Consider the following 27,641-nt stretch of genomic DNA (forward strand, 5'->3'; position numbering starts at 1 on the left):
TGCTCTGGGCATCCTGCCCCCTTTCCACAGCAACTGTGCCTTTGAAATCTTAATGGAAGTGGAAACTGCAACTTAAATAAATGTTGCAGTTTTATTAGGAGCCTTTAATGAGGGCTGGGTCTCTGCTAAAAGGGAACCTGCCAGAAGGCGCTGCCTTGCACAAGTGGGAGTGTCGTCAGCTGGGAGTCAAGTGGGAGCTTGTCACAGCTGAAACAGGAAGAATGTGCTGGGGAAAGGGGCCTGCAAAGCACAGCCCTAGCCCACAGGAGAGGGAGGAAGGTGCTTTACTTGGGCTTCAGCGGAGAAGCAGCGAAGGGATTATGCTCTTCTCCAATGACATGGTGTCCTGTTGCAGCATCCAGCTCCCCGCTGCAGCAGGCTGCTGAGGGAGGGAGGGAGGGAGGCTGGCAGCTCGGGGCTGTTGCAGGCGGGTTCGGTGTGGCTTCAAGCCTGGGCCCCGCTGGAGCTGGGGGCTGTCCAAGGGAAGGAGTTGTTCACGTACAGGAAACCCAGTAGCAGGATCTCCTGGCTGAGATGGGTCTGGCTCAGTCCCAGCATTGCAGTGGCTCAAGGCCTTTTGGTTTAGCTTCACCAGGGACCATATAATTGAGCCTGTTTCTCCTGTGGTTTAAGTGCTGTTGAAATCTCTGGGGAGCAGCTGTGTGTGGAAAGCAAACGGACCCTGGCTGTTTGTCTGTCCTGCTGCTATAGAGAATCCCTGAGCCCAGCTAAGCAACTGCCCAGTACCAGTGTAAAGCTGGCGGCCTTCCCTGAGTAGGGATCAGCCTGTGTAACCTTCAGCAGAGATAAGAAACGAGGCCGGGGGTTTGAGCTGACAGAAATGTGCCCCCCCCCCCCCATGTTGGAAGCCCACCTGTCTTGGGGGAAAAAAACATCTACCCGCCAGGCAGTAGGACTGGGCCTGGCACCCTCTGCCAAAGGGAGAGGCCAAACCGCTGCCTCTGAACTTTTCTCTCTGTCCCAGGTAACGGCGCAATGAAACTAAATCTGGAAAGACTCTTCTCTCTTCCCAGCCAGGGGAGGTTTATAACAGCTAACGGTGCAAGGCAGCTCCTTCCTCTTGCAGAGCTTGGAGCGAGCAGCTCTTGCTAGGAGCTGTTAAGCTGTTTGCAGCCCTGTCCCCTCTTGTTGGGAGGGGTCTCTTCTCCGCAGCAGCAAGGAGACGTTGGGGATCAGGCCACATTCCTGCAGGCTCCTGGAGTTGTCTGTGTACACCCGCTGGGGAAAGGTACTGATGATCTCATATGAGTCGGAGTCTCCACCCCTAGGAAAGAACAGCACAATGTTTCCTACACTCAGGATCCCCCAAGGTTTTACTGAGATGCTCTGGCTGATCCAGCTGTGATTATGTAAGAGCAGAAGGGAGAGACTTTTACAAGCACAGGCCAAGCAGAAAAAAGGACTTCCCGCCCAAACTGCAAACAGCCAGGCGCAGAGCGGCCATTCCAGGCTGCACAGCTGCAGTGAGGAAGGAGGTTCTTGCATCCCAACAGCGGTGAGCTCATCGTGGGCTCAGACCAAGGCCAGACCTGCGGCCCACAACAGGAGTGGGAAGAGGGGAGAGCAAAGGGGTCCCCTCAGCTGTCTGGAACTGTCCCCAAAGGGATGGGCGAGCACTTGGGCAGCATTAAATGTGTTGGGATACAGAGCTGGCTGAGCAAAGGGTGGTGTTTGTCCAGCAGTGGATCCATCAGCCAAGCTGAAGGCTGCAGCTCAGCTTCCAGGCTGCACCAACACCTTGGGAACGGTGGCAATAGTCAGGTGAGTGCTGCTAAGCAGCTGGAAGGAGGCAAAGGCAGTGAATGGACCTGGGTCAGACAGCAATTCTGAGAGGACGAAACAGACTTATCTCTGCTGCTGTGGCAGCTTTTTGGCAAAGGTGGGTACTAAATGCTCTGAGCTAAGCGTGACCCTGGCAGCGCTGCCCAGAGAGCGTCTCTGGTTGTGGAGCTAAAGCAGCAGAGCGTGCCCAGCAGCTCCTGGGGCTGGGACTGTAACCCTCAGCCCTGCCCAGCTCAGGCTGATCTGTTTGAAATACAATGCCAGGGCCTCCAGCGGCAGCTGAAAAACCTTCCCTGGGGCTTCACAGAGCCGGGTAGAGAGCGAGGACGGGAGGAAGTCCTAGGCCTACCTGGCGTGGGCGAGGTGTTGGCGCAGGTCCCCTATGGTCTCTGTGAACAGCATCTTTATGATGTACGTCTGCTCCCCGCTCTCAGATTTGATGCGGAGAGTGCAGACATCAGGGGCAGAACCTTTAGCCTCTTCAGCTGTCTTCACCCTGGAGGTTAGAAAACCTCGTCAGCTGAGGAGTGAGGGCTCTGCCAGTGGCAGAGCCTGTGAGCTCCACTCAACGGACAAGAGCCTCTGGGCTGCCAGGGTGATCCGAACGGGGGAGAGATGTTTTATGTTTGGGAATGTCCTCGAGATGTACAAGGCCCCATCTGACTGCGGGCAAGCAGACCAAGCCACAGACCAAAACCACTGCTTTGCTTTCACTGCTTAAAGGTGCCTTGGAAAGAGGGTTGCTGACCTTTTTTAGCTTTTTCGTTTTAGATCAGGGCTGTCTGGTAAGTACTTTGCCCTACTTTTTTGATTAAAAATAATCTGCTTGGGGTTTTTTTTCATTAGTTATTTGGGTCTTGTCTTGCCAGAAGACTATGAGTTGAAAAGTGTTGTTAGTGTGACCTCCCACTCGGGCATCAATTTCCTGGAGGGATTCTCCCATTTAACATGACCACAAACAGCTTTTTAGATGGTTTCAAACTCTTAGGCCTCGGCTTGCTCTTGGGAAAAGTATTTCACAGCAATAAGTAGGTAACATTTTGAACACCCTAAGTTTTTGTTAGAGATGTAAAAGATGGCTGGTTCACGATGAACAATTCAGTGGTCTTCCCCAAAAATGAAACTTAAGACTTTTTTTTTTCTAATTATTCCTAAGGTATAAGATAGAAGGGGCAAGTCCATTTACTTCCTCAACTGAAAGCCCTGAAATAAACCCTTAGTGATGAAACAGGAGGAAGATGAGTGCCTGACAGGGCAGGGATGGAGGGGCTGTGCCTGTACCTCTCCAGGGCAGACAGCCTGGGTGTCTCCACCAGGATCTCTTTGCTGCTCCGCACCCCATCAGAGCCCTGAAACCAAACCAGGTGAGCGTCACCACTGCCTGCTCTGCACAGAGAGCAACCAGTGCCAGGAAAGCCCAGGAGCAGGTGCCAAAGTGCCACGTGTGCTTTGGTGGAGCCTCTCTGGGAGGAGGAGGTTATGCAGAGCCGAGAGAGGCCCAAGGAGGGGGTGCCGGTGCTGTGCAGGGCGCTGAGCCCAGGGAATCGCTGCTGGCTTCATCCTGTGGGTGTTTGAGGGGTCCACTCATACCTGCTGTGTTGCTCTGGCTGAATCTTGGACACTGATCACTTCTCCTCCATGTTTTGAGGACTTAGAAAGCTTGTTGAGAAACTGCTCCACGGAGAGTTTGGGACCTGGTAGAGCAGAGGGGAGATGTGTCCATGTGTGACCTTTTGGCAAACAATTTTCCCTCAGAATAGGCTGTTTTGGTGAAATGAGAGAGTGCAACTGCCGACAGGGAGAGCTCTAACCTCCCCTAGCTAGGCTGAGACTGGTCCTCAGTCTCCCCCGTTGAAGCTTGTCCCACTTTCTGGCCCACTAAATGTTTGATTGTCAACGTCAACAGTGAGCAACTGTGCAGCCTGTTCGGCACACAGCTGGGAGGCACAACAGGTAGAAACCTGGTTAGCCCTGCTGTGAACAGGAAAAACTAAACCTATGACAATTTTACAGACTTGGAAAATTTTTCATCTTGTGAGGGTGTATTTGTAGGTATTCCTTCCTTTTTCTGTGGTGGCACTGGGCAATTATATTTTTTTACTACTTGGATAAAGGAAACATTTAGTACAGCTTCTGTTTGTGAATGGCCTTGAGATGAATGAGCAACTAGTACAGTTCTATATAAACAGGAAGATGTAGCTGATGGGCAATGCACACGTTTGGGTTAGTTAGTTATGCATGCACAAACCCACTATTTTCTGTCTATATGACTGCATTTGACTTTCCAACACTGACAGGTATTGCTTATACAGACTGCTAGAGTCTAGAAGCAAAATGAGGAATCTGTGGCCTGACCTTATGTTTCATATTCTCTTACAAAAGTCTGAAGAGAAATCGTCCCATATTTGGTACAGTTAAGATCGGTCTGGCTTGAAGGTGTCTGCCTTTACAGAGCGAGCTTGTAGGAGAACTGAAGGTTGTTTGCAAGCTACTCCCCCGAGATCTGCCAGGTTCCCTCAGCATCCTTTGCTGATAAAGGTGAAGCTAGAAGGAGCTTGGACTTTCAGAAATGCGCAGGGCAGATATGTTTTTGGAAACCTGCTGATCTTCTGGTCTTTTATTATTTGTCATGTCTCGTTCTTTAGGAGGATTTAATGATGGGAGGACACCATGCGTGCTGCCTGGCTCCCAGCTACTGAAGCAACACTGGGGCTACAAGCGCAGGGCTCTGACCCAGAGGCGTTGCCTTCCTCACTGGGACCCTACACGTTCCCCTCCTACCAGCTGGACTGCCCTGGTAAGGTTTTGATTCTCCTCTTTGGGAGTTGACTGCATTTCTGAGGCAGGCTTAAGAATTTACCTGGGATCTTGGTGGTTTCTTGCACCTCATTTGATTTTGAATGGCCAACAACTTGGCCGTGGCCAGGAAAACTCCCTGGAAGGTCCCTCTCCCGAAATACCACATCCCTTCTGTCAGTGACCTGTTGAATTAAGGCCAAATGCCATAAGCAAATCTGACTCTTGCACAAGCTTGTTCTCACTGCGTTAGAGCACGATAAACCACAGCAATGACAACCAAGAGTTGTAAACCCCAAATGAAACCAAGAGAGCTGCTTCCTTGGAAGCTGAGCCAGCTGTCCAAACTCAATGAAATGCATTTTCAGCTCCTATAGGCTCTCTAACAAAGTAAATCCTGGTGAATCCCTCAAGTCCCCAGGATGGCCCACCCAGACCACAGGGTAGTTGTTTATCCATCTCAACAGGCACTGGGCAGCTGCTCCTTTCCATGAGTTGTAAGAAATGTACTTGGCCCTGACCTTTCCTCCATGTCTGCTTCCACACTTGAAAATGCTCTCCAGGTGGAATGTGATGTGAAAGCAGCAGGCTAGGGATGGAGAGGGATTTGGCAGTAAGAAGCTGCAGTGGGGACTGTCAGATGGCTCTAACAAACCAAGGCAGGCAGCGTGCTACCCTGAGGCCCCCAGCAGTGGGGAAAGCTGTATAAATAGGGGTAGTCTTTCTGTCTGGGTTCCACTTATGTTTCTCTTACACCTGGCTGGCCATATCTCAGGTGGATGTGCTCTGTGTCCGTATTTACTCCAGGTTACTGTACTGTCCTGTGGCTTCCAGATATGGCCAGCTACGCACAGCTTATAGGGAACCGCAGCCCCTAGAGCCTTGCACAATCCTTCCTCTTCCACCTGACTTTCTAACTGCCACACCTACCAGCTCACTCTGGCTGTCCTAACCTCATACTCACCCGTGCAGTTGTGCCCTGCTTGCTTTGTGGCAGTGGGTAGGTGCACCCCTCTGGTTGTGCCTGCTTACATTTCAGATGCACCTGAAGACCTAGATTAGAGTCCTCCGAGGCTCTCTGCCTGCTTTCTGCCTGAAAATGTGGCCTTGGCTTTTTGCCATTTCTGAGAAATCAAAAAATGGGGCCCAAAAGAACCTCAGGTAGTCAAATCAAAAAAATTGTGGCAAAATAAACTCTTATATCCTCCTTGTTCAATCTGTTTTTAAAAGCTTTTCCAGGGGAACTGTTTGAGAACTTTTTTTCTCCTTTTTGTTACACAGCTCTTCAGATGCTGCACATACCTCTCTTCTACAAAGCCTGCTATGCTCTTAGAAGTCTCTTGTTCCAAGACAAGATCCGCTGAGGCAGAGAAACCATTCAGTCCTAATGCTGAATCACTCATTTCCTGTAACGGCTCTAGCAGGTGTGCTCCCAGCCACCCTTTCCCCGAGACACACATGCACAGAATTAAGCTGCGAGTATGCTGTGTTCACAAACATCAAACTTAATTTGCTGTGGGGAGCATCCAGCAGATTGGTGAAAGAAACCTGAACAATTTTCTTGGGAAGCAAGAGAGCCATTTCTTCCAAAAAGCTGATGAATAGGGTTTTGCAATGCTTACCTGCAAAGGGATGCCATCTGGGTAGCGCATCTGCAGCTCCGAAGGGAAATAGCCATCCATAATATCCTGCAGGCATTGCTGAAACAAAATGAGAGCTCATGGTCATACCTCAGACTATTTGACTGATATATTCCTTCTGGGCTGCTCCTATTTGTGTTGTTATTCCCGTGCAGAAAAGTCTGCATAAAAAGACCCAGAATCTCCATCTCTAAAAACTACTACACAAAGACATACTAGTCTTTAAAAGCACCATGGGAATACAGGTGAGAAGCTAGAGTTCTCAATAGCTGCTCCTTTTTACGACTCGGATGAGCTCACAAGCCCTATTCCTACACATGCCCTTTTCTGAGGCTTAGTGAATGATAAGAGGATGGCTCTAAGTCTAATTCCTCTACAGACCTTTCCATACCTGTGTGGATGGGTCCTCATAGGGCCGAAAGGGTCCACTGAACATGACCATCCCATTTTGATACAGCGTAAGAGGGAGGGGTTCTGGCTGCCTCAGCCGAGCACCCCCAGGCGTGTGCTCGATTTGAGAAATGCCTTCTCCAGCCAGCACATTCAAATCCTTCACCTTTTCCAAGATTAAATCAAAATCAATCTGGAGTTTGGAAACAACTGCTTCACCTGTGGCAGAGGGAGCACAGTTACAGGGGGAAGGGGATGCCAGCTAAGCAGCTTTCACCTTTGTGTGAATTTGAGGTGCATTTCAGTCCTAACATTTTTGGGCTGTCTGTGGCGCCTCTCCATGCTCTGCCTTTCACGCTTTTGCAAAGCGTGGTGCAACGCTGCTGCTGTGGTGCAGCGGTGCCAGGTTTACATGGGTGTGTGCAAAAACCACAAGGGCAGGGCAGCAGGGAAACAGCCCTGTTGCTACAAGCTAATGTAACACCAGAGCCAGCTACCATGCAGCCAGCGCTTTAGAGACCACACTCAGCTCCTGGTCTTTGGTTGTAATTTCAGAAGTGTTGTGTTGTCCCTTAATGCGGTGCTGTAAAATGCACAAAGTGAGGGACTTAACTAGTTGGATGAACTAAATTGGATAAATGGATCAGGGCAGGCTTGCTGAAGAAAAATGCCAGTGTAAATGCAACCGGCTGCCTGCTCCTTGCCACCAGTAGATTCCTCACTCTTGCTAGGGCACTGCTGAGGCTGTTTGTCGGGGTGCTTGAGGAGGGTGGTAGGGTGAAGCAGTAAAAGAGTTGTGATGGGACAGAAGAGTGAAATCAGAAGAGGAAAGAAGAGATGTAGGCAGAGCTAAAGCCTTTGGTAGTTTCTGTTCCACTTTTTTACGATGTGATAAAGGAGGGTGGAGGAAATACACCCTTTTAGGTGAGCTGAAAACAATTATTTCTACTGCCTCCTCCATCTTTTCCCCTCCTGCATCTAAGGGAGGGAAGAATTAGTTAGCTAAAATTTGCATGCTGGTTAGGAAGCAGCATTGGCTGTACAGCCCAAGTATTACTCTTCTTTACTCTGTTACCACTTCCTAAGAAGCCATTGCCAAATATGCTTGGAACCCATACAGAACAATCAGGTCTCAATTAAACCACTCACGTGGTGGTTGGGAGGAAAGGCAAACAATACTCTCTGATAGAGCCAGACAATATGAGTAAGTTACTACAGCTACTATATACACAAAGCATCTGATTCCATTTTCCACCCATTTTACGTCAGTGTTATTAGAGCAATCAAGCTTCAAATGTTTAGGGTATGTGAACTCTTCAGGAAGCAGCTGCTGTGAGGGTATCCTTCCAAATGGGTGAGACATTGGGTTCTCTCCTCTTCTCCTAGACAGGGCTTACAAAGTACAGGTATATAAAATACCAACGTTCTGCCTGGCTTAGCTCCCGTTAAATTGCTCCGTGTCTCTGTCCCTGAGGTGGACTGATGTGAAGACCTCAGCACAGGATCCCAGATTCTGAAGACCCAAATTCTGGGTCTTTGACGCTTATCTGCTCTGGGGAGTATCATACCTTCTCTAACCATGCAGCAGGAGCTAAGATAGCTGCTTCAGCAAAGAGTGCTGGTGCTTTACCTGGCTTCCAGAGGGTCCTTGCTGGCCATTCTTCTTCGTTGTTGAGTGATTCTAAATCTTCTAGCTGTTCATGTCTCTCTCCAACCCAAATCAGCCCATAGTCATTTAGAAACTGCTGTATGAGGAAAGTTGTAGACCAGAGCTTCAGAAAACTAGAAATAGAAGCCTGAGAGTGGTCAGCTCTCAGCTGTTAGAAGCAGAAGGGGAGGTGAAAGAGAAGGTTTGTCTTGGGGCTCTTTGGCCCTGGCAGACAGACAAACTCATTGGCCGGGTTGTAGTAGCAGCTCACTAGTAGTAGGCAAAAGGGAGAATGAAAGTATCTGTAGTGACACAGTAATCTCCCAAGACTGTAGTAGCTGCAAAGAGTATTTCTACAGTCCTAGAAATCAAAATGAAGAGGCTTGCAGGAGGTGCGAATGTTTGTGTATTAAAAAAACTCCTACTGCCCTGTAGCTCACATCCAACCTGTTCTTTCTTTTCAGAGGGGTGAGGTGAAGAATTGTGATGATCAAAGCGGCAGCTTGAAAAAGACTAAGCAGCCTGGGACTGCAATGATCTCAAACCAAAGGTGCAGATGGCTTTGGGCAAGTGAAGCAGGAGGTGTCTCACCTCCATCTCCCAGACCTGGGTCTGCAGCTGAAGGCACCTAATTTCCAGTTCCTCTGCTGTGGATGAGTCAGGAGCATCTGAAAGGGAAGACTTTGGTTTTGTACGTACAGCCTTAAAGAAGAGCTATAGATAACCCGTGTCACACATCGCAAATGCCCCAGCAGTACCTGCCTGTACCGTAAGTGAACTCAAGCCCATATGACACAGGAGCTGAACATGAGCTCTGCATGCTGGTCCCTGACAATTCAACCTGCAGCAGTTCGATAAAGATACTGACAGACTAAAGATAGTTGTGAATGATACTGGTGAAGTTTTATGCTGCAGAAAGCTGATGTGAGTGGTGCTGTTTGCAATTATACAATGAGAATTGCTTGACTTACTCAGTCTTAAGGGACCTATTAAAAAAATGAGCAAGTGTCCGCTAAAGCTGTTCTAGACTAAATGGCTAGAACAATGCACCATGAGGTACAAAACATATGTTTGTGGTTTGACAGGCATATTCTTGTTCTCTGCTCAGGAAATGGAGAATTTACCACAGCTTTATACTAACAAGGTAGTTCAGCCGATGTAGGAAATGTGTCTGTGCTCAGATGGAGAGCTGCTGGATTCCAAGTAACTGAATGGGGGGAAAGATCTTCTGTGACTCACTCAAAGCTGGGTTCAATTTAGAGTTAGGCTGCCTTACAGGACAAGTGAGCCTGGACCTGTAATACTGTTTGAGACTGCAGGTAGATTTTTGGTTTCACTTAGTAGCTCTGTTTTTCCAGCCTGTTTGAACTCTGCGGTATTTACTGTTCTTTTTTTCTAACCATCTAACCATCCTCGTGTATCTGTGTGGTTGGTCTATACTCGTGGAAACGTAGTAACCCGTAGAAAATAGGTCAGGAAATAATGTTTTCTACAACACCAGAAAAGCCGAGTAACAGATGCACGTACAAAGCGTGGATCTGCTTTGACAAACGGTACCACGTGTGTCTAACTGATACCACTCACCAAAGAGGCTCTTGGGCTTTTAAGGCAAGGATGGCTCAGAGAGGAGGTCTCCAAGCCTGCTCTGTTGCCATAGCAGGAGCTCTGTAGCTCTCCCACAGGTAGGAGCATGGTGTCAAGGGTAGAATAATTTTTACCTTCTCCTTTCTGAATAGCCTTCATCTTCTCTTCAAGTTCAGCAATCCTCCTGTCCTTCAGGACCAGAACAAATAATGACCTCATTTAGTTCCTTGGCCTTCAGGACCTTGAGGCACAGTTTGCACAATTAGTCCTGGCTAGGTGAGTCAGTGGTGCACATACTCTCACCCCACTTAGAGACAGGCAAAATAAGGGTCAGAAAGGCTGTATCACCTCACAGATATCTTAGACTCAAATGAGGGCTGGGATATAAATACACTGCTCCAAGAATAGGTGAGGGACACACTGACCTATCTCCCCCTCCTCTATCTGCCCAAGAGCTGTAGGCAAATGCACAGACTCCTGCCCCTGTGCTTCCTGCTCAGGCACAGCTCATGCTCTGACCTGCATGCACTAAGTGGCTGATCTAGAAATGCAACCAGCATTTCTGCAGGCACCTCTTTAAAAAAAAAAAAGGGGGGGGGGGTGTAGTAGTTATTCTAAGCTGCAGTCATGCAAAGAGGTCTGCTCCAGGATGACTCTGCTGTATGAGCAGCTGTTGTTTCAGAAAGCAAAAGGAAGAAAAGAAATGTTTGAAGCCAAACAGCTAATGATATCAGTGAAAGGGTGCTGAGAGTCTTTACTTTAAGAAGTCACAGTAGGGGCTGTCCACTCTCCCACCCCAAGGACTGATAAAATTGCTCTGTTGCTTTGCGAAGGCTTGTTTGTGTAATTAACAAAGCAGGCTATAGATTAACTTGTTTTAGCCCAAACTAGGTCTAAGCAGGTGTAACACTACTGTGGCTTCAACTGTCAAAGCAGAGCACAGAACAGGTTCAGTAAGGGGCAGGATTTTTACCTTCAGTCGGATTTCTTGTGCTTGTTCCTCTATTTTTTGTTCCAACAGAGTGACTTTTTGCATCATGGAGGACATGAGCTCCATGTCAGTGTGAGCTGCGCCTGAAAGCACAAATACGTATTACCTCTCTAAAATGGCAATTGGTATTGGAGGCTCGTCTGCGCCATAGTGGACCCCGCACAAGAATTCCTGTTCTGCCACAGCAGGTAGGACAAGGGTACCTTTTGGGGGTACTGAGTAGAAATCCCTTGGCTCCTGACTGGTGGGGAGATGGCTGTGTCACTGACAGCACACTGTGTATGCGAGACATGGACCACAGGAATTAGCCTTGGCCTGGGGTATTGAGTCCACCAAACTGTCAGTGAGAAACTGTGATGGCCCAGAACCCCCTAATCATTGAGGGACTTTACCCTGCATATTCTTTTTCAGTGTTGTCCCCCTTGAGCAGGAGGGGAGACTGCCTTGCACTGGATTCTTTGTCCTAGGAGACAGGCTGTCATCTTCTGAGAAGAGGCACGAAGAGCATGAAAGAAAGAAAACAGGTCAGCATTTTGGATAAGGCTTCTCCAAAAGCAGGTAAAGAAATACTGGGGTTATGCTGAGGGAAAGAGAGGGCAGAAGAAAGCAGGGTGGCCCAGTCCACTCAATCCCGTAAGACTAACGAGTGTATGTGGGCACTTGTTATGAGCCAGGACCCAAGGGGAAGGTACGATCTCAGCAGAGAGAACACAAAATGGGGCTAGCAGAAAAAGACCATGATACTCGTACAGAGCATCCTGCACTGCCCAGAGAGCCAGAAAGTGGTAATATTGAGCTATTTTAACAAAAAGCACAACACGCTGGGATTAAGAGAAGCAGCAAACTTCACTGGGAGTGCAAAGGAAGTTTTTGCCCTAAGATCTAGTAGGAAGGATGTGACCTAAAATGGAACTGTAAAATAGATGAGGCTCTAATGTGCTCTAGGGCTTGCTGAGTATGTGGAAACCTTTTGTTACTTATCTGATTTTGGACACCTGTAGGAGAGCGCTACAATCATTGTAAAATGAGTAGACGGTAAGAAAAGCCTTACCAGTGGCGGCAATAAACTTGGACAGCTCTGCCCTCTTAGTAAAAATAAAAGGAGATAATATGTAAAAATGAAACATTGGTTCATTAACTTTGGATTTGCTTAATGGGAAAATTTTTTTTAAATGTAACTGAAGAAGCTGTCCAAAAAAGCCTGAATGGTACATTTTTCTCATCAGCCCATCTTCCCAGTCCATACATACTTGCTTTCTGGGCAGAGTGGGGTGTTCATACAGCTAAATCTGTGCCTTGTAGTAACAGTTAAAATCCTCGAGCTGCAATCTGTGGGTGCTGCCTGAAAGCACAGGGGGTGAAACCCTGGTGAGTTGAGGTGCAGCAGTGCCCGCTGTGTCGGGGTGAAAGAGGTGACGCTTGTGATGCCATTGCAGCTGCAGAAAGCAACTCTCCTCCGCTTGAAACTGAGGAAACGCAAACGTGATACGAACCTGTGCGAGACGTGACTGACCAATAGCCCTGGTACCTGCTGGGGACCGATGTCGGCCAGGAGACAGCAGGTAAGAAACTTAGGGAGTTTTATTCGAGCTGATGTTGTTTCTGAGCCTGTCACCGTCATGTGCAGCCCTGTGAGTCCCCGGAAGGCCGGTAGCGATCAGCTTTTTGAGGGATCGTTGGCAAAAAGGGGCTCAAAATAACGGGGGTAACCGGGTACTGCCCGGGGGGGGGGGGGCCGACGTGGGTGGCAGCGCTGGGGACACGCCGGCGTGTGCTTGGGGGAGAGGACCGTGTGTTGGGGGGCCCCTCACGGTGTGTGTGGGGGCTCCCAAACCACGGGGGGTTTCCCCCGTTTCCCCCCCCCAACCCCTCTGGAGCAGCACTCACCCCGCCCTCAGCGCGCCGCCGCCATCTTGTTTACAGGCGGTTGCCACGGCGACGCCGGGCCGCTGCGATTGGCTCAGCCCTGGTCACGTGAAGGGCGAGGCAGCCCCGGAGGACTACACATCCCAGCATGCACCGCGCTGCCGCCCTCCCACGGCGGGGACGAGGGGGGACCCCGGCTATGGCGGGAGGGCGCCGGCGGGGGGGACCCCGGCTGGGAGCCGGGCCCCGGGGCCTGCGAGGGTCCCTACGGGATCCGCCGTCGTCCCGGCTGCTCTCCTGGTGCTCCCCGGCCCCCTCGGTGGGCTACCCCGAGGCCACCTGGGCCTGCGCTGCGGGTGATCCCGCCTGCCGGCCCGTGGCGGGGCCTTCGCGGCCTCCGCTGCCGGCTGCTCCCCGAAGGAGAGGAGGGATAAACCGGGGGAAGCCTCCTCCGATTGTCGCTTGAGGAGGGACGCTCGGGCTGCTGGCAGGCTCCGTTCTGCCTGCTGCTTCTCTGCCCCGGCAGCTGCCCCGCACACCTGCCGGCAAAACGGTGCTCTTTTTTTTTTTTTTTTTTTTTTTTTTTTTTTTTAAACCTCTGTTCACTTCAGAGTGCTTCAAAGGTTTCCTGGTGCTGGGGCGAGACCAGGTGCAGGAGCACCACACGCAGCCATGCTTCCTTTCCTCACCCACCCTCTGCACACCCTTAGCTTCAGCCTGTAGACATGATCTGTGGCAGAGCCTGGCCCGAGGCATCGCAGACTGTACGGCTGCTCCTGATTTCCTCCGCTGCTTCGTCTCTGTTTTCTAGCAATGCTTTCCCTCACCTGGGCACTACCGCACGCTCATTTTGCCTCGCTGATGCGCTGAACTCCACTCAGTGCTTGCCGCCATCCAGCCAGCCTTCCCTGAGCATCCCCCATCCCAACTGCCACCGTGCTGCTCTGCTCTCCAGAGAGCTCGGCCTCACCAGTTGGAGAGGAGCAGAACAGGCTGATTTTTAGCACCTTTTATGGGATGTCAGCCGTCCCCAGGAGACTTTCATTTTGACAATTACATGAAGTGCAAAAATGAACTAAATTTGGTGAAGCTTTGCTGCAGAGGAGCCTTCACCTGCCGGTGGGCTCACTGCGCTGTGATGCACTTCAGCAACACAAAACCAGACAAGCGGTGTATGTGCTGGGCGCATTTCAAACCATCTCTAACCAGATCCCTTTTGTTTCCTGCTGCTGTGTCGAGTTAGGTGAGGGAGCTCAGTGATCTGCTGTGAGGAGACAGATATTGGGGGGCTGGAAGGAAGCCGTTTCCCCTGATCCATTACCTGGATCAGACTACCCCAGGCGTGTAATGGAAATTCAGAGGGACAGCTTGGACCCAGCTTCTGCCCTGAGTTGTAGGGAAGGAGGTTTGTTATGCGGTGCAATGCAGAGCCCTTGTTGAAACGTTGGCTGCAATTTGCAAACCCTCCCAGTGAACCAGTGGGGTTTTTTTAACCCATAATCACTATTAGTCCTTCCTGGGTGTGGGGCACAGGACAGGGAGCCCCAGGGGAGATGCAAAGCTCAGCCTGGGGGGTTTTCATGCTGCAGGTGGTATTTTGTGATGTGGGAAAAGGCAGGGCGAGGGGCTCGCTGCCTTTGCTGGAGATGGCAGCCAGGATGCCCCACTCAGGACTGGCTGTGTGGCCGTTCTGGGGAACCCGGGGAGCAGGAGCTGCTCTTGTGCCGGGCGATGGAGAAGTGAGGCTAAAAGGGCTGTACGGTGTCATCCCCACCTGGACATCCCCCATGCCATGTCTTGTACTTTCTCCCTTGCAGCATTGGCAGTGAACGCAGCTTCCCCAAATCGCTCTTTCAGCGGTGGGGCTGGTGCAGGGAAGGAAAGTGTGATTGGTGAGACAGGGTCGTTGCTGCACTTAAAGCCTCCAACTGCAATCACTGCGAGCAGATGAGGAAGTGTCACAGCACACCGTGAGTCGAGCCCTGACCATGCAGCGCACCTGTGGGCTCCTACTGCTCGCCCTGCTTGTCCTCTGCATGGTAAGAGAAACCCCACGGCGCGGGGCCCAGCAAAGGCCGGGGCGTCCAGCCAGCTCTGTCCTGTGGGCATGACAGCAGTTGGGGAGGCTGTAGGGTTCAACTGGTGGGAGAATTTCTGCTGAACTTCAGCTGGAAACCTGAGCATTTGACTTTCTATTTGACTTTATCCCTGGCTGTCTTACCAGGAGCTTTGCACTGTGGTCTGTAAGCTCTGAATACTTCTATACGTTGCTTTTTTTAAAGCTTTTTTTTTTTTTTTTACTTAAGACCATCACTCCTATCCGTAACCTTCGCACTTAGCTCTCCACCCCATCTTGCAGCTTCTCCTTTGCATGCTGGCCCCCAGCCTGTGCCTGACGTGGGGATGCTGAGCATGGCTGCAGGGACACTGGAGATGCTGGACATGGCTGTGGGGATACTGGGTGGGCACACAGCTGTGTGGTTTCCTCTCGCCTCTCCCTGCTGGAGGTTGTTTTCCTTCCTGCTGGGAGGCTCTGTGGAGACTTGGTCCGAGTGCTGTGGATGTCGGCTCTCTGCTGGGTGGGGACTGTGGTGTAGGAGGGATGAATGTGTTGGCGTTTTCAGGGAGGGTAATGCTATTCAGAACAGCTGTTGGGATGATTTTTTTTTTCCTACAGTGTGTTGGTAATGGGGCCAGATTTGCTTATGCTTATTTCTTTCACAAACTCTACACAGCTGTGACCGCAGCTGGCTCTGCAGGGTGTATTTATGTTTTGGGAGTCCTGCTCTGTGGCTGGGCCAACCAGCCAAAAACCCTCATAGCACAAGAGTGCCTGTGAGGAGTTAGAGCTGGGCGTTGGGGCCCTGTCCCAGCTCCGGAGGGATCCGAGGAGTGGTGCAAACCAGTGTGGGGGCTGGTTCACGGAGGGAAGTGGTGCCCCTTTTCCAGCAGCCCAGGGCAGCGCTTGTCGCTGCGGTCCCTGTTCACAGGCGTAACGCACAGCCGCTTACATGGGGAGTCCCAGGAAAGGACCAAAAACCCAGAGAGAGTGGTCCCGCACAGCCAGGGCTAGAGCAATTCATGCCAATGCCTTAATTTGGAAGGTGTTGATCTTTAGAGACGGAAGGAAACTGCCCTGAAATCACCATCCCAGCTGTGTTACGTTTCCCACACTGGCTGCAATGTCCCTGCTTGCAAAACCCTGGGGGGACAGCGGTCCCTCCTCCTCCCCCTCGCTTCCAGCATGGGTGTTTCCCAGCCCTGCTCCTGCACCCCACATCCCGTGGGCCACCACATCCCCAGCCGCTTCCTCGCAGCCATCTGAGAGGCAGAGACCAACCCCCAGCTTCTGCTCCTTCCCCCCCCCCCCAATTTCTAAAAGCCCCTGGCTAGAAACAGGACCACGAAGTGAGGTGGGAAAACCCTGAAGCCAACGGTGATTTCTGTGTGTGGTGTGAAGGAGAACCTGCCGGGGGAGAGGAGGCCGTGTCCCCTGCCTGGGAAGGGGCAATGTGGGCGCTGGGGTGGCCCTGGCTTCCTTCTGCCCCCAGTGTAGCTGGGTTGAGGGGTCTTGGGGGGGATTTCTACCCCATGCTGCTGTCTGCTCCGGTTTGGAGCGATGCCCGACTCTCTCGTTTTCTTTTCCAGCCCCTTGGCCAGGCGGACAAGGTGGATGCGGTCACGGCTATCACCTCCACCGCTCCACGCCCCGCCGCAAGCAACGTGAGCCCCCTCCGCAGCAGCCCACCCCTCCTCTCCCTCACCCTGGCGCTGCTGGCTGTGGCTTTCTTCTTGCGGCTGCGCTGACCCAGAGGGGGGCTACCGTGCACCCCCACCCCAAAGATGACACCCCCAGGATGGCATCCCCTGCACCGGCACCTCCTCGGACCCTCGCAGGACGGAGGAGCGGCCAGCGTGCCGCCATCGCTTCCTTCCCTGCCTCCCTCTGCTCCGTTCTCCCGTTCCCCTCCGGCCTCTAAATGAAACCCCAAAGCTTTCCCAGCTCGGAAGCCGGCCTGCTGCGAGGTTCTGAGAAATAAAAGCGACTGGCGTAGAGGCCTCCGGCTTGTCTCCGCTCTGGGGGCTGGTTCGGTAACGGAGCTGAGGGGCCGGTGGGGGACACCAGGACCGGCTGTTTACCCGGAGCCTTGAACCCTCCGTGCTGGAGGGACCTGAGCCTTGTGTTTGAAGGGGGGTGTGTGTGAGATCGGGGGGGTACGGCCTGGATCCCCCGAGGCTTTTCCACAGCCCCGGCCCAGGCCCCGAGGCCCCGGACCCGGGCATAGCCCGGGTCCGGGGCCTCGGGGCCTGGGCCGGGGCGCGGTGTGGCCACAGCGCCCCCTGCAGGCCGGGCGGTCCCTAGAGCATCACCCTCAACCCCAACAGCGAGTCCTGGCCCATCCCACGGTAGGGGCATGTGCTTCTCCACCAATCAGGCGCTGTCAAACACCCGGCTAGTAGCCAATCCCGGCCCGGCGGAGGGTATATAAGGGCGGATAAGGAGAAAGGGCTTCTTTTCCTGTCAGGCGTGGTGCGGGAGGGGACGAGGCGCATCGCGGGGTCTCCGCTACGCGAGTGGGGCCTCGCTGAGAGGATTTTCCCCCTCAGCAGCGTCCCTACCCGCCTAGCTGGGCTGAGCCTGTGTGTTTCGAAGTCCCTCCGCGGCTTCCAGGCGCCGCAGGCCCAGCTCAGACGGTACAGGGTGGCACCATCCTTCCTGCGTGTCTCCTAGGCCCTCACCCACCCCCGTCCTCTGGTGTTCTCCTCTGCCTTCCCGCCAGCATTTCTTCGTGGGATGCCATACCCTGGCACCCAGTGTCTGCGTGCCTGCTGGCTCTGCAGGCCTGACATTGCCCTGCCTGTTGCCCTGCCTGTCACCGCTGCCTGCAGGCAGTGGTTTGGGCCCGGGACAGCAAGAGTCTGCTTGCCCGCCGGCCTGGCCAAGGAGCCCGGCATCCCTGCGCAGCACGCTCCGCTCTCCTGTCGTGCGGTTACGTGTCCTCCTGCCCGAACAGGTCTCGGGGCAACTGGGGACATGTTTCAGCATCAAGATGGACATTTGATCGTGGCTGTTGCTGAAAGGCAGAGCAGTCGCCGGCCAGCTGGAGACGTCTGATGTAAGGACCTCGGTGCACCCGAGTCTGCTGAGGAAACCTCCCGGGGAGGCATTGTGCTGCCAGAACAGCCCTGTTTCGCTGCAGGGTTGATAAGTGATCACTGCCCCGACTGCAGTGACTCTTCCCCAAACTGGGTTCAACCTGCTCAGCAAACCGGGCCCTTGCTGGCAGCCATCTCCTCTCGCCAGCAGCGAGGACAGAAGCGCTTGATGTCTCTGTGTGGGGATTTCTCACCCCATGTCCCTTCTGGCTCTGAGTCACGTTCCCGGGGAGCTCCTGCCCTCACCCAGGTGGAGGAGACCTCAGTCCCGGGGACCTCGAAGACGAGTGACCTGAGCCACGATGCAGCTCTGCAGCATGGACACGAAACGCTGCTGAAGCAGAGCTCACCCTGGGGTGATACGACTGGAACACCCCCGAGCCCACAGCATGAGCAGGCTGGGCTCCCGACCCCTGAACTGGGGCTGGTGGGGTCCGGTGTTCCCGTGGGCACAGCTTGTCTTGTGCCTCCCTTCTCAAAACCCAGGGCCCCGGTGCTGCTTGTGGCCCGTGGACACTAGAGGGCACCGGGCTCCCATCCTGGGAGCAGGATTAGGCCCGGGGCAGCGGGGCTGGTGGGTGGCAAGGTGCTTGGGTGGGGGGCAGCTCCCCCGGCGTGGGCACTGCCAGGCTGTGGCCAGCGCAAAGACAAGGACAAGGACACCAACCCACCCAGGCAGAGCTGGCCCAGACGAGGAGGGCTGTATCTTACACACGTACATAAATACAGTTCAGAGGGGGAAGCTGGTGGGGAGGGGGCTCTGCCGCTCTCCAGAGGGTCCCGTGCTGGTCGTGTCCGTGGGGTCCTTCGTGAGCCATGTACGGGGCTCCCCAGGAGGGAGGTGCGGTGGTTCCCCCTCGTGATGGAGGGGGTGGTGGGCATCCTTCATGCCAGCAGAGGGGTGTTTGTGGTGCGGCGTGCGTGGGGCTGGCAGGGTGTCCCCGTCCTGCCCCGTGGCACTTCTGGACACGAGGGCCGCACGCCGCCCCCCTCATAGCACCTGTATGTCCCAGATCTGCGTGGGTCTTTCCTCAGCCATGTCCCAAACGATGGCGTGGTCCCGGTCGTAGGATCGGCCGCCTGCAGAGTTATGGGAGGGTTTCAGGAAGGCAGATCGCACTCCTAATGGTGGTGAAGGGGTAGGTGCCCCATCTCACGGCCAAACACCCCATTTTTGGGGTCCCTGGGAAAGCAGTCCCTGTGCCAGTGCCAAGGCCTCACCCTTTATATCGAGGATCATGTCCTCAAACATCTGGCTGTGGATTCGTCCCTGAGAATCGATGCTCCAGGTCTGACGTGGCATCCGGGTCTCGGACCAAAGCACGGCCTTTGCGCCCTTCCCGGCTGGCCCGATCACCTGCAGGCTCATGTTGGGGGCCACCTGCAAGGAGCTGTGGTCAGCCCGCTCCTCTCCATCACCTCTGCCCAGTGCAAAGGCTTGGAGCTCAGAGGGGTTTCCCTGTAAATGCAGCTGGTTCTGGGGTGGGACATGGGATGAGCAGGAAAACCCCTCAGTGAGAGGTGGGGATGATTAGGGTGACAAAAACTCAAGGAAGGCAGAGATGCCTTCGTGTCTCCAGGGGAAACTTGAGGAGGAGAGAATCAACTGGTTTTTGGGGACAAGGCTGAGGTCAGACGCTGGGAAAAGCTGTTATAAACTCTAAAAGATCGCTGTGGGGTGGGGAGTACCCCAGCAGGAGTCCTGCCAGGGGCTCCCCCGGTCCTCTCCACGACGCTGGCTGTCACATGTGAGCCCTGACCTGGTTTTTGATCAGCCCATCCTCGTAGTACCAGACGGAGCTGCTCTGCTCGCTCAGGCTGGAGACGACCACTCGCCCCGCTTTCATGTCCTCCACGTCATCGGGGACCGAGAGGTAGAGCTCCAGCTCCCTGCTCCTGATGCGGAAATAGATCCGTCTCTGGAAAAAGAGAAAACTTTTCTTGCACTGAAAAGCCCTGCTGCCTGCCCCTCCAGCCCTACACGCTGTGGCTGGCCGAGGAAGGACCTCACCCGTCTTGTGGCTTTGGGAAGGGAGGACCCTGGTCCCCCCGGGGGGCTGCCCAGAGGGTCCTCCTCGTCCCCCCCGGGAGGTCCCTGCCTCTCCCCAGAGTGACGGCTGTGGCCCTGGCCTGTCTCTTGTAGTTCGCATGGGCACAGCTCTCCCCGCCGGGATGCCGGCGTGTTTTGCAAGGTGCCTGCCCACGGGGAGCATTTTGCCACCAAGGCGGCCACTCCCAGGATGGGGGACAGGGATCTGGGGGTGACAGTGCTGGGCTGGTGGCACCTTTCATGGGCCAGAGCCGCCAGCAGCGTGCTGCTGCTCTCCAGGCTGCGCCACGCTGTCTCCCCCAGCTCACCTGGAGCGGCTACCACATCCTCCTCCTGGCCATCGGGACTGGCAGCTCTTTAGCTCTACGTGAGCCGCCTGCCCCGGGGTTTTGGGGTTCACCTCCCCGAGTGCCAGCGCCCCGTCCCCTCCCGCAGGGCGGCATTCACCTGGCGGATGGGGTAGAGGGATCCCACGTGCTGGAGCCCGCTGTAGGTCAGCCAGTTGGTGATTTCGGTGCAGTCCAGCAGCCACTGGCGCCCTCGGAAGTCACCGTGTTCGCACAACACCCAGCTGCGGGGGACAGGACGGGATGGGACGGGACGGGACGGGCAGAGGTGGGCAGATGGCACCCACCGGCCAGGGCAGAGGAGAGCAGAGCCGGGGCTCACTTACATCCCGCCTTTGACGCGCACCGACAGCACGTGGTTGTTGAAACCCTCTGCCTGGAGACTCCGGACTTCATTGTTCAGCTCGATCTCCTTCCCCTCAAAACACTCCAGCCCGTGCAGGAAAATGGAGGGCTCCGAGAAAAACTGCAGGATTGGGGAAGAGATGAAGCGTGAGGGGGGCAAGCAGGAGGAGCGAGCACCCATGGGTGCAGAAGGGCTCCAAGGCTGGAGAGCCAGAGCTGGGGGTCCCATGGAAGGGGAAAAAGGAGGTTCCTGGGGGGTTTCTGCTCCAGTGCTGGCGGCACTCACCACCGGGACCTTCTTCAAGGAGCGGATGGTGGTGGAGGAAAGGCAGCCCATGGCACTGAGCGTGGGGTACTCGCCCTCGGACAGCACGTGCTGCTCCCCCGCGAAGGCCTGCCCGTCGAACAGGATCCAGCTGGCGAGGAGGAGCGTGCCCGAGCTGATGCGGGCCATCGTGATGGGCATTCATCCCTCCTGTGGCCCCCCAGCACGCCCCTGTCCGGCCCACCCTCCTGAGGAGCACCCATGGGCACCTGCGGGGCTGCCAGCCAGGGTGATGTCCCTGTTCCCATCCCCAGCCGGAGGCAGCGAGACCCCAGGACACCCTACCTGCCCCCGCGGACTCTGCAGGAGCGTGGGACGAAGGCGGCGGGCAAGGCGTCCTGGTCCTCCTCGAAGGCGACGTGGTCCCCCAAGAAGTCGGGCTCTGAGAAGAGCAGAATCTGGGGAGAGGGAGCAGAGGGGCTCGGTGAGGGGGGACAAAGCATCGTCACCACCCCGCAAAGGGCCACGTCCCCAAGGGGGGCACGTTCCCCTCCCCATCTGCCGCCCCTGACCTTGGAGACGAAATGGAGGTTGCGTTCCCCGACCTGCAAGCAGACAGAGCGGGGCTGGTTGGCGTCTTGCCCCGGCCCGGCCCCCACCAGCCCCGTGCGCGGTGGCACCGGTGGGTCCCGTGGCGAAGGGGGGGGTGTCCGGCTCTCTCACCTGCAGGATAGGCTGTGCCGAGGCGATGCGGCAATCGGCGGCACCCCAGTCTTCACAGTTGCGGTATACCCCCTTCTCCAGGATGTACTGCTCGCCTGAGAAGTTGGTGCCCTCGTAGGCCACCCACCTGCCAGGAAAACATGGGTGCTGGCTCAGCACCCCCCCCCAGTCTGTCCCTCTGTCCCCCCTCTCCCCTGTCCCCGCGCTCACACGCCGCTCAGCACATGGATGGACTGGGTGATGGTGCCGTAGCCGGCCAGCTGCATGTCGGGGAGCGCCTCGCTCAGCTCCACGCTCGGACCTTCCTCGAAGTCCATGGCCTCAAAGAGGACCAGTGCCGGGTCGGAGAAGTCCTGCGGGGAGAAGGACCCCCCCCCAGAGCCCCTCGGTCTGTCAGGGGGAAGGGACTGCGGGCCGGGCGCTCTCCACACACACAGCCGGGGTCCTGCCTGGCCTCAGGGACCCCAGGGAGGGTGGGAGCAGCTCTGGGCACCTAGATCTCCGCATGTGATGAGTTTGGGGGATCTCAGGCAATGCCCAGCTGCCTGACGCAGACAGGGAAGGCTCCCTTTTGGGGGATAAGGATGGGTCCAGGGGGCCTGGCTCTCCCTGCCCACACTAGGTCCATCTCCAAGCAATGCCACCACCCCTGCCCTCACCGTCCGTATCAGCCGTAAGGACACCAGCTCCTTGCTGTAGCCGCCCCACTGCCTCCAGTCCTGGTACTCCCCTTCCTCCAGCAGGTACTGGTGGCCGCGGAAGCCCTCCTTCTCGTAGCCGACCCAGCTGCGGCACAGGCAGACGCGGGCAGTGAGGTCTCCGGAGGATTTCAAAATGCCGGGACACGGGGACACCATCCACGCCACTCCAGTGCCACCCTTTCCGCCATCCCACAGCCCTGGGCAGCTCCTCCGAGCCCTTTCCCAGGGGGTGACCATCACCTTCCCAGCCTGCTCCAGCCAGGATGCTGGCCCTGCCCGCGCCACCCAGCCCGCACGACTCACCAGCCGCCCAGGACGTGCAGGGAGCCCACGGTGGGCAACACCAGCCCGGGCAGGCGCTTCACATCGTAGATGTCTCGGCTGATGGTGAAGCTGCGGCCCTGGAAACCCGCGGCCTCGTAGATCAGGACCTGGGGACATGGTGGGGTGAGCACGGTCCCACGGCCGTCCCAGCCCTGCGGCCTCCCCGGGTGCTGGCCCGGTGCTCACCTGAGGCTCACCGGGTCTCTCCACGACGGGGCAACCCTGGAAGGAGAAGGAGCCCCAGTGAGGCTGCGGTGGCAGGAGGGGATGGCACAGGGACATCCCATTCCCCCTGCCTTTAAAGCCTGAGCTGGTTTTTGGGTCATTTTCATTCAAGAACAAGCTCTTTTGGACTTTGTTTTATTGCTTTCCTTCACCACTGACCCACAGGACCACTTTCCAGAACCACACTTGGCACATTTCCACACTGAGCTCTCACTATTGTGAACCAGGAGCTGCCGGGAGATGCTCTCGCCTGTCATGCCCGGGGCTGGATCATGCCCGGGGCTGGATACGGCCCCGGCACCCCAGTAACCGCACTCCAGCAACCGGCACTCACCAGCCTGATGGGGTGCATGGAGCAGATGGATGGGTCCTTTGCTCCCCAAGCCTTTAAATTGGGGTACCCGCCCGGCTCCAAAACGTAGGGGTCATCATCGAAGAAAGGCTTGGAGTAAACCAGCCACCTGAGGAAGAGGAGGAAAGCATCATGCCCCCTTCCAGTCTGTGCTGGAGCCCACCCGGCCCCCACCCAACCCCACGGTTCCACTCACAGGCCCGAGTGGACGATGATGGAGGCGGCGGTCAGCGCCTGGCCCCGCGTGCGGGTGTCCTCGGCCGAGTCGGTGAACTTCAGCCGGGCGCCTTCGCCGTTCTCCTCCTCAAACAGGCTGATCTCGGGGGTGCGGTAATCCTGGTGTGGGGCAGAGCAGCATTACAGGGGTCCGGCACCCCCCACCTTGGTGGGTGCTGGGAGATGTGGGGTGAGCCGGAGGGTCCAGGGGATCCCTGCACTCACCCGCACCACCCTCTTGAAGGAGCCGATGCGGAAGGGCTGGCTGCCGCAGGGCTGCCCGCTCTGCCCGTACGCCATCCAGGGGTTGTCGATCTCCACGTCCCCCTCAGCCAGCACGCACTTGCGCCCGTGAAACCGCGGCTTCTCGTACATCACCCACCTGGGAGCGGGGTGGGAGCAAAGAGGGGGAAAATCTTGTCTTTACCCCGCAGCCCCGCAGCCGTCAGGAGCCTCGGGGCAGAGCATGGGTGGGGACGTCCCGCCACCGCCGCGATGCCGGATCGCAGCCGCAGTAATTAGCACTGTTGGGACGGTCACTCCTGAACCCCAGGCTGCGACCCGGCCGCCATCCCCGGCACGGGGAGCGCGGGAGCCCTGGCCGAGCCCTCCCTCCGTGTCCTCACCCTGCCGCCGTCCCCTACCCGCCTCGGATGACCCGAATGGAGATGGTGTGCGAAAGCTCCCAGGACGTGGCGTCGGGGACGTCGCCCCAGATCTCCCGTTTCTGACCCGCGAAGCCGGCCTCGGAGAAGAGGATGATCTGGGAGGGGGTGACACAGCTGAGAAGGTGCTACCGTACCGCACCGTGCCCCGGCCCAGCCCGACCCCGCCACGCTCCCTGTACCTTGCCAGGTCTCATGTTGATCTTCTCGAAGCCCTCCTTGTCCTCCTGCTGTGAACACCAGAGGGGACGGGCTCGTGAGGAGCGCGGACGGACATCGGCTGCCCCAGCCATCTCCCCGCAGCCCGAGGAATCTGCAGCAGCAGCCTCGCGTCTGGCGTCTGCCAATCCCTCCCACCGCCCCGAGCAGCCACACCTCGAGCATTCCTGCACTGCTGGGGATCAGCCTCCCCGCCTGCCCCGCGACCCTCCCATCATCCATGGTGGCACCCTCCCATTGCTTGACTTGGTACCCTTCCGTCACCCGCCCTGGCAGCCTTCCATCACCCGTCCCAATACCCTCCATCATCTGCCCTGGTACCCTCCTGTCACTCATCCCAGTACCCTCCCATCACCCATCCCAGTACCGTCCCATCGCACCAAGGGCTTTCACCCCATGACCTCTCTGATGGGAAGAACAAGCCGTGCGCTGGGAACAGAGACGGATGCTCCAGGGTTCCGACCCCACCACCTCCCCGCGTGCCCAGGAGGGCAGAGCATCTCCCCAGGCGCCGCGTTGCGGGTTTCACTCACCAGGACATCGGTGGGGCACAGGGCCATGGCGCGCTCTGGCTTTTCGGCGACAGGAGGGACGGAGCCGGGACTCGGGGCTTCCAGCATGGCCATCTCGGGGCCGGGGTTGTCAGCAGGGCCCAGCCTGTTTTGGTCCTCAGGGGTGGGTGAGCCCATGCCCCTGCCGTCCCTGCCGGGCAGCTCAAGCAGGGTGGTGCTGGGGGAGACGAAGCGGCTGTAGAGCACGCTGTTGTCCAGGCGTGAGTAGGGCTTGCCCTCATCGGCTGCGGCCGCCCGGTGCTCCAAGAAGTGGGAGAGCAGCGCCATGCCTTTGAGGACATTCCCTCGGAAGAGCATGCTGCGGTCGGCCAAGCCCCCAGCCACCAGTTTGACCTTTTCCTCTGCTCCCGCTTGCCTCGGCATCCCTGGGAGCGAGCCCCCCTCCGCCCGGCCGTCGCTGGTCGTGCTGTCCCCGGGCACCCCGTGGTGGGACCCCACCAGCACCCGCTCATCGGGGCTCAGGTAGGGGTTCTCGATCTCCTCCTCGGGGCTCTCCTCCTGCCTCTCCTCCGGGTCCCGTACCAGCAGCTCGCGCAGGGCCTTGGGCAAGGAGATCGGGGCCCGGGGGGCCACACGGTCCTCCTGGATGGGGGGCAGAGCGGCACAGCGACCCAGCGATGATGGCCGGGGCTGGCGTGGGGCTTTGGGTGCCTTCCGCATCTCTGAGGGCTCCATGTTGCGCAGCGTGTCCACGAAGATCTCCATGTCCACCAGCAGCTCGGGGTCCTCCTCGGTCGTGTCCTGGGGGTTCTCGGCCGGTGGGTCATGGGCTGGGGGTTCACTGGGGGGGTCTGGGCTACTCTCGGGCTCTTGGACTGTGTCCTGGGGGTCCCCCGTTGTCTCACTCCTCTCCGACTCAAGCTCAGCTTTAGGAGATGCTGGTGCTTCCGAAGAAGGCTCTGGACCATCGCTTGTCTCCAAGGAGGGGTCTTCAGGGATGCTGCCGGCTCCCGGGGGGCTCTCTGTCCTCGGCGGCGTGGCTGAAACGGTGCCGTCCCCGTCTGCCATGCTTCCCTCTCCTGCGCCAGCCGGATCAGCCTGGCCACCGGCGTCCTCCGAGGGACACTGCGGGGAGCTGGTTATACTGGTTTGTGGGTCCCCAGGCCTGTCACCATCTCTTGGGGTTGCGTTCACCGGCACGGCTTCGGCTTGTGGTGAGTGTTTCTCCCCAGGGGATCCCTCAGCCGGGAGCCCGGCGGCCTCTGCGGTGCCCGGCGAGCTCTCGCTGCCCGCTGCGGCCCCAGCGAAGCCGCTGCCGTCCTGCCCGTGGCTCTCCCGCTGTGGTGGGGCCGTTGCGGCACTGGCAGCATCACGCGTCCCATTTTGGGCTTCGCTTCCCTCCGCCGGCCCCGGCTCAGACCTGGCCGCGTCCTTGCCCTTCCGCAGCACGGTGACGTGCCTGGCCCTGGGCAGGGCAGGGACGCAGCCGGGCTCAGCCGTGCTCGGGGCACCAGGACCTTCGCCGGGACCCCCTGCGGGGCGTTCGGTGGGTCGGGTGGGGAGGAGGGTGCCGTGCACGTAGCTCTCCCTGTGCACGGGCATCTCCTGGGGGGCACCCACCGGCGGGGGGATGCCATCACCGCCACCGTCAGCCCCCGCCTTCCCCCTTTCGTCCTGCCGCCGGGGCTTTTGCGCGGGGGAATACACCTGCGAGAAGATGGGGCCGTGCGCGGTGAAGTCCTTAAGGAGGTTGATGGAGGACGAGCGTTCCCGGTGTGTCAGGGTGGTGGGGCCGGACGCCGTCTTCTCCACGATCTCCCTCTCCCAGGCCTGCAGCAGGAGGGAGACGCGGGAGGGACTCCCCTCCCGGCCCCGCATGCTCCCCGTGCTCTCCAGCCGCCGCGACACCAGCGAGACCTTCTGGAAGCGGGACCTGCCTTCGGGCCCTGGAGCACCCGCCGCCGACTGCTTCACGCTCAGCTCCGCGCTGGAGACGAAGCCCCTGGCCTTGGCTTGCCGGAATGGCGAATCCATGCCGGGGGGGCCGGGGATGGGGCTGCCGCGGCCCCGTAATACCCTGCGCTGCTGGGCTTAGCCCCCGCGGCTGCCACGCTGAGGCTGGTGGAGCTGCAGGGAGAGAAGGAGACCCTGAGAGAGCTGAGCAGAAACCACCCTGGACCCCAAGCCAGACCCTAAAACCCCCTAGACCTCCCTCTGATCCTGCAGGACATTTTGGGGGGGGGTCCCATGAGCACAGGAGGTGGTTTTGGGGCTCTTTGCAATTCTCAGGGTGCTCATGTCATCCATCCTGGCATGTGCAGGACATGGGGGACACCGTGGCCCCCTCTGCCTGCCTGTGCCAACACTTCTGCATCCAGCAGAGATGGTGGGAAGCTCCGCCATACCACCAAGGTGGGCTCCGGCAGAGCCCAGCGGACCGGCAGGGTGCAGGTGAGTGTGCAGGATCCGGCCAGGCCATGCCGTGCCCCAAGCTGTGCCGTGCCCCAAGCTGTGGGATGAGTCAGGCGGGCAGCAGGGCTGCGCCGAGTCAGCAAACGCAGCAAACAAACAAGCCCAAAAAGCAACATAGAAGCTGCTCTGTGGGGGAAAGGGCCTGGCTGGGACTGGGACCGGGGCTGGGGCAGCCACGGGATTTGCAGGAGAAGGTGGGAACCTGAGCAGCATCTTCCCTTGACCCTTCCCTATTGCTGCCCGGCAAAGGTGGAATGGCTTCGTCCACCTCTGCAGCCCCATTGGCACGAGAAAACGAGCTGCACTAATCACCCGGCGCTTGCACCCTGATCCAAGCTGGTACCCGGCAC

At 56.9% G+C, this 27,641-nt stretch overlaps 2 protein-coding genes and 1 long non-coding RNA gene across 11 annotated transcripts; 1 reads left to right on the top strand and 2 right to left on the bottom strand.

The window, feature by feature from the left end:
* Positions 1-1,025: 1,025 nt before the first annotated feature.
* UBXN11 (UBX domain protein 11) lies at positions 1,026-12,761 on the bottom strand. Its single transcript, XM_030038875.2, has 13 exons — positions 12,740-12,761; positions 11,245-11,337; positions 10,835-10,935; positions 9,996-10,050; positions 8,869-8,945; positions 8,260-8,374; positions 6,631-6,848; positions 6,222-6,299; positions 4,664-4,784; positions 3,394-3,497; positions 3,085-3,152; positions 2,153-2,299; positions 1,026-1,285 (listed from the first exon to the last, which is right to left on the bottom strand). Exons 2-13 carry the CDS (start codon positions 11,249-11,251, stop codon positions 1,120-1,122), a joined length of 1,257 nt encoding a protein of 418 aa, XP_029894735.1. The 5' UTR covers positions 11,252-11,337; positions 12,740-12,761; the 3' UTR covers positions 1,026-1,119.
* Positions 2,299-16,774, top strand: LOC115351745. 9 transcript variants are annotated; one of them, XR_003926892.2, is made up of 9 exons: positions 2,299-3,167; positions 4,449-4,600; positions 5,881-6,023; positions 8,742-10,137; positions 10,883-11,040; positions 11,264-11,376; positions 12,289-12,414; positions 14,536-14,757; positions 16,367-16,774. It is a non-coding gene; the product is annotated as an uncharacterized LOC115351745 (long non-coding RNA). The 9 variants fall into 9 exon arrangements; XR_003926894.2 differs by having other exon boundaries at positions 8,742-9,046; positions 10,014-11,040; XR_003926895.2 differs by having other exon boundaries at positions 8,742-9,046; positions 10,033-11,040.
* A 1,777-nt stretch (positions 16,775-18,551) lies between these two features.
* CRYBG2 (crystallin beta-gamma domain containing 2) lies at positions 18,552-26,853 on the bottom strand. The gene is made up of 19 exons (XM_030039722.2): positions 24,841-26,853; positions 24,271-24,318; positions 24,068-24,186; positions 23,649-23,805; positions 23,404-23,543; positions 23,190-23,316; positions 22,817-22,852; positions 22,610-22,737; positions 22,265-22,391; positions 21,816-21,958; positions 21,606-21,732; positions 21,455-21,487; positions 21,228-21,340; positions 20,904-21,033; positions 20,599-20,738; positions 20,373-20,496; positions 19,636-19,794; positions 19,097-19,256; positions 18,552-18,955 (listed from the first exon to the last, which is right to left on the bottom strand). The coding sequence occupies exons 1-19, from the start codon at positions 26,851-26,853 to the stop codon at positions 18,867-18,869; spliced, it is 4,113 nt and encodes a 1,370-aa protein (XP_029895582.1). The 3' UTR covers positions 18,552-18,866.
* Between the last annotated feature and the right edge of the window lie 788 nt (positions 26,854-27,641).

This window comes from Aquila chrysaetos, chromosome 16 (assembly GCF_900496995.4).
Source record: "Aquila chrysaetos chrysaetos chromosome 16, bAquChr1.4, whole genome shotgun sequence".
Taxonomy (NCBI): Eukaryota; Metazoa; Chordata; class Aves; order Accipitriformes; family Accipitridae; genus Aquila; species Aquila chrysaetos.

Excerpts from the sequence above, each read along its gene's own strand:
- UBXN11 (XM_030038875.2), bottom strand. Across the intron at positions 4,785-6,221 it reads CAGATGGCATCCCTTTGCAG|GTCACTGACAGAAGGGATGT; the intron begins GTAAGCATTGCA and ends TTAATTCAACAG. Across the intron at positions 3,498-4,663 it reads AGAAACCACCAAGATCCCAG|GTCCCAAACTCTCCGTGGAG; the intron begins GTAAATTCTTAA and ends CTGCTCTACCAG.
- CRYBG2 (XM_030039722.2), bottom strand. The coding sequence starts at position 26,853 with ATGGATTCGCCATTCCGGCAAGCCAAGGCCAGGGGCTTCGTCTCCAGC. Across the intron at positions 23,544-23,648 it reads CCTTCAAGAGGGTGGTGCGG|GATTACCGCACCCCCGAGAT; the intron begins GTGAGTGCAGGG and ends GCCCCACACCAG. Across the intron at positions 19,257-19,635 it reads ATGGGCTGATCAAAAACCAG|GTGGCCCCCAACATGAGCCT; the intron begins GTCAGGGCTCAC and ends AGCTCCTTGCAG.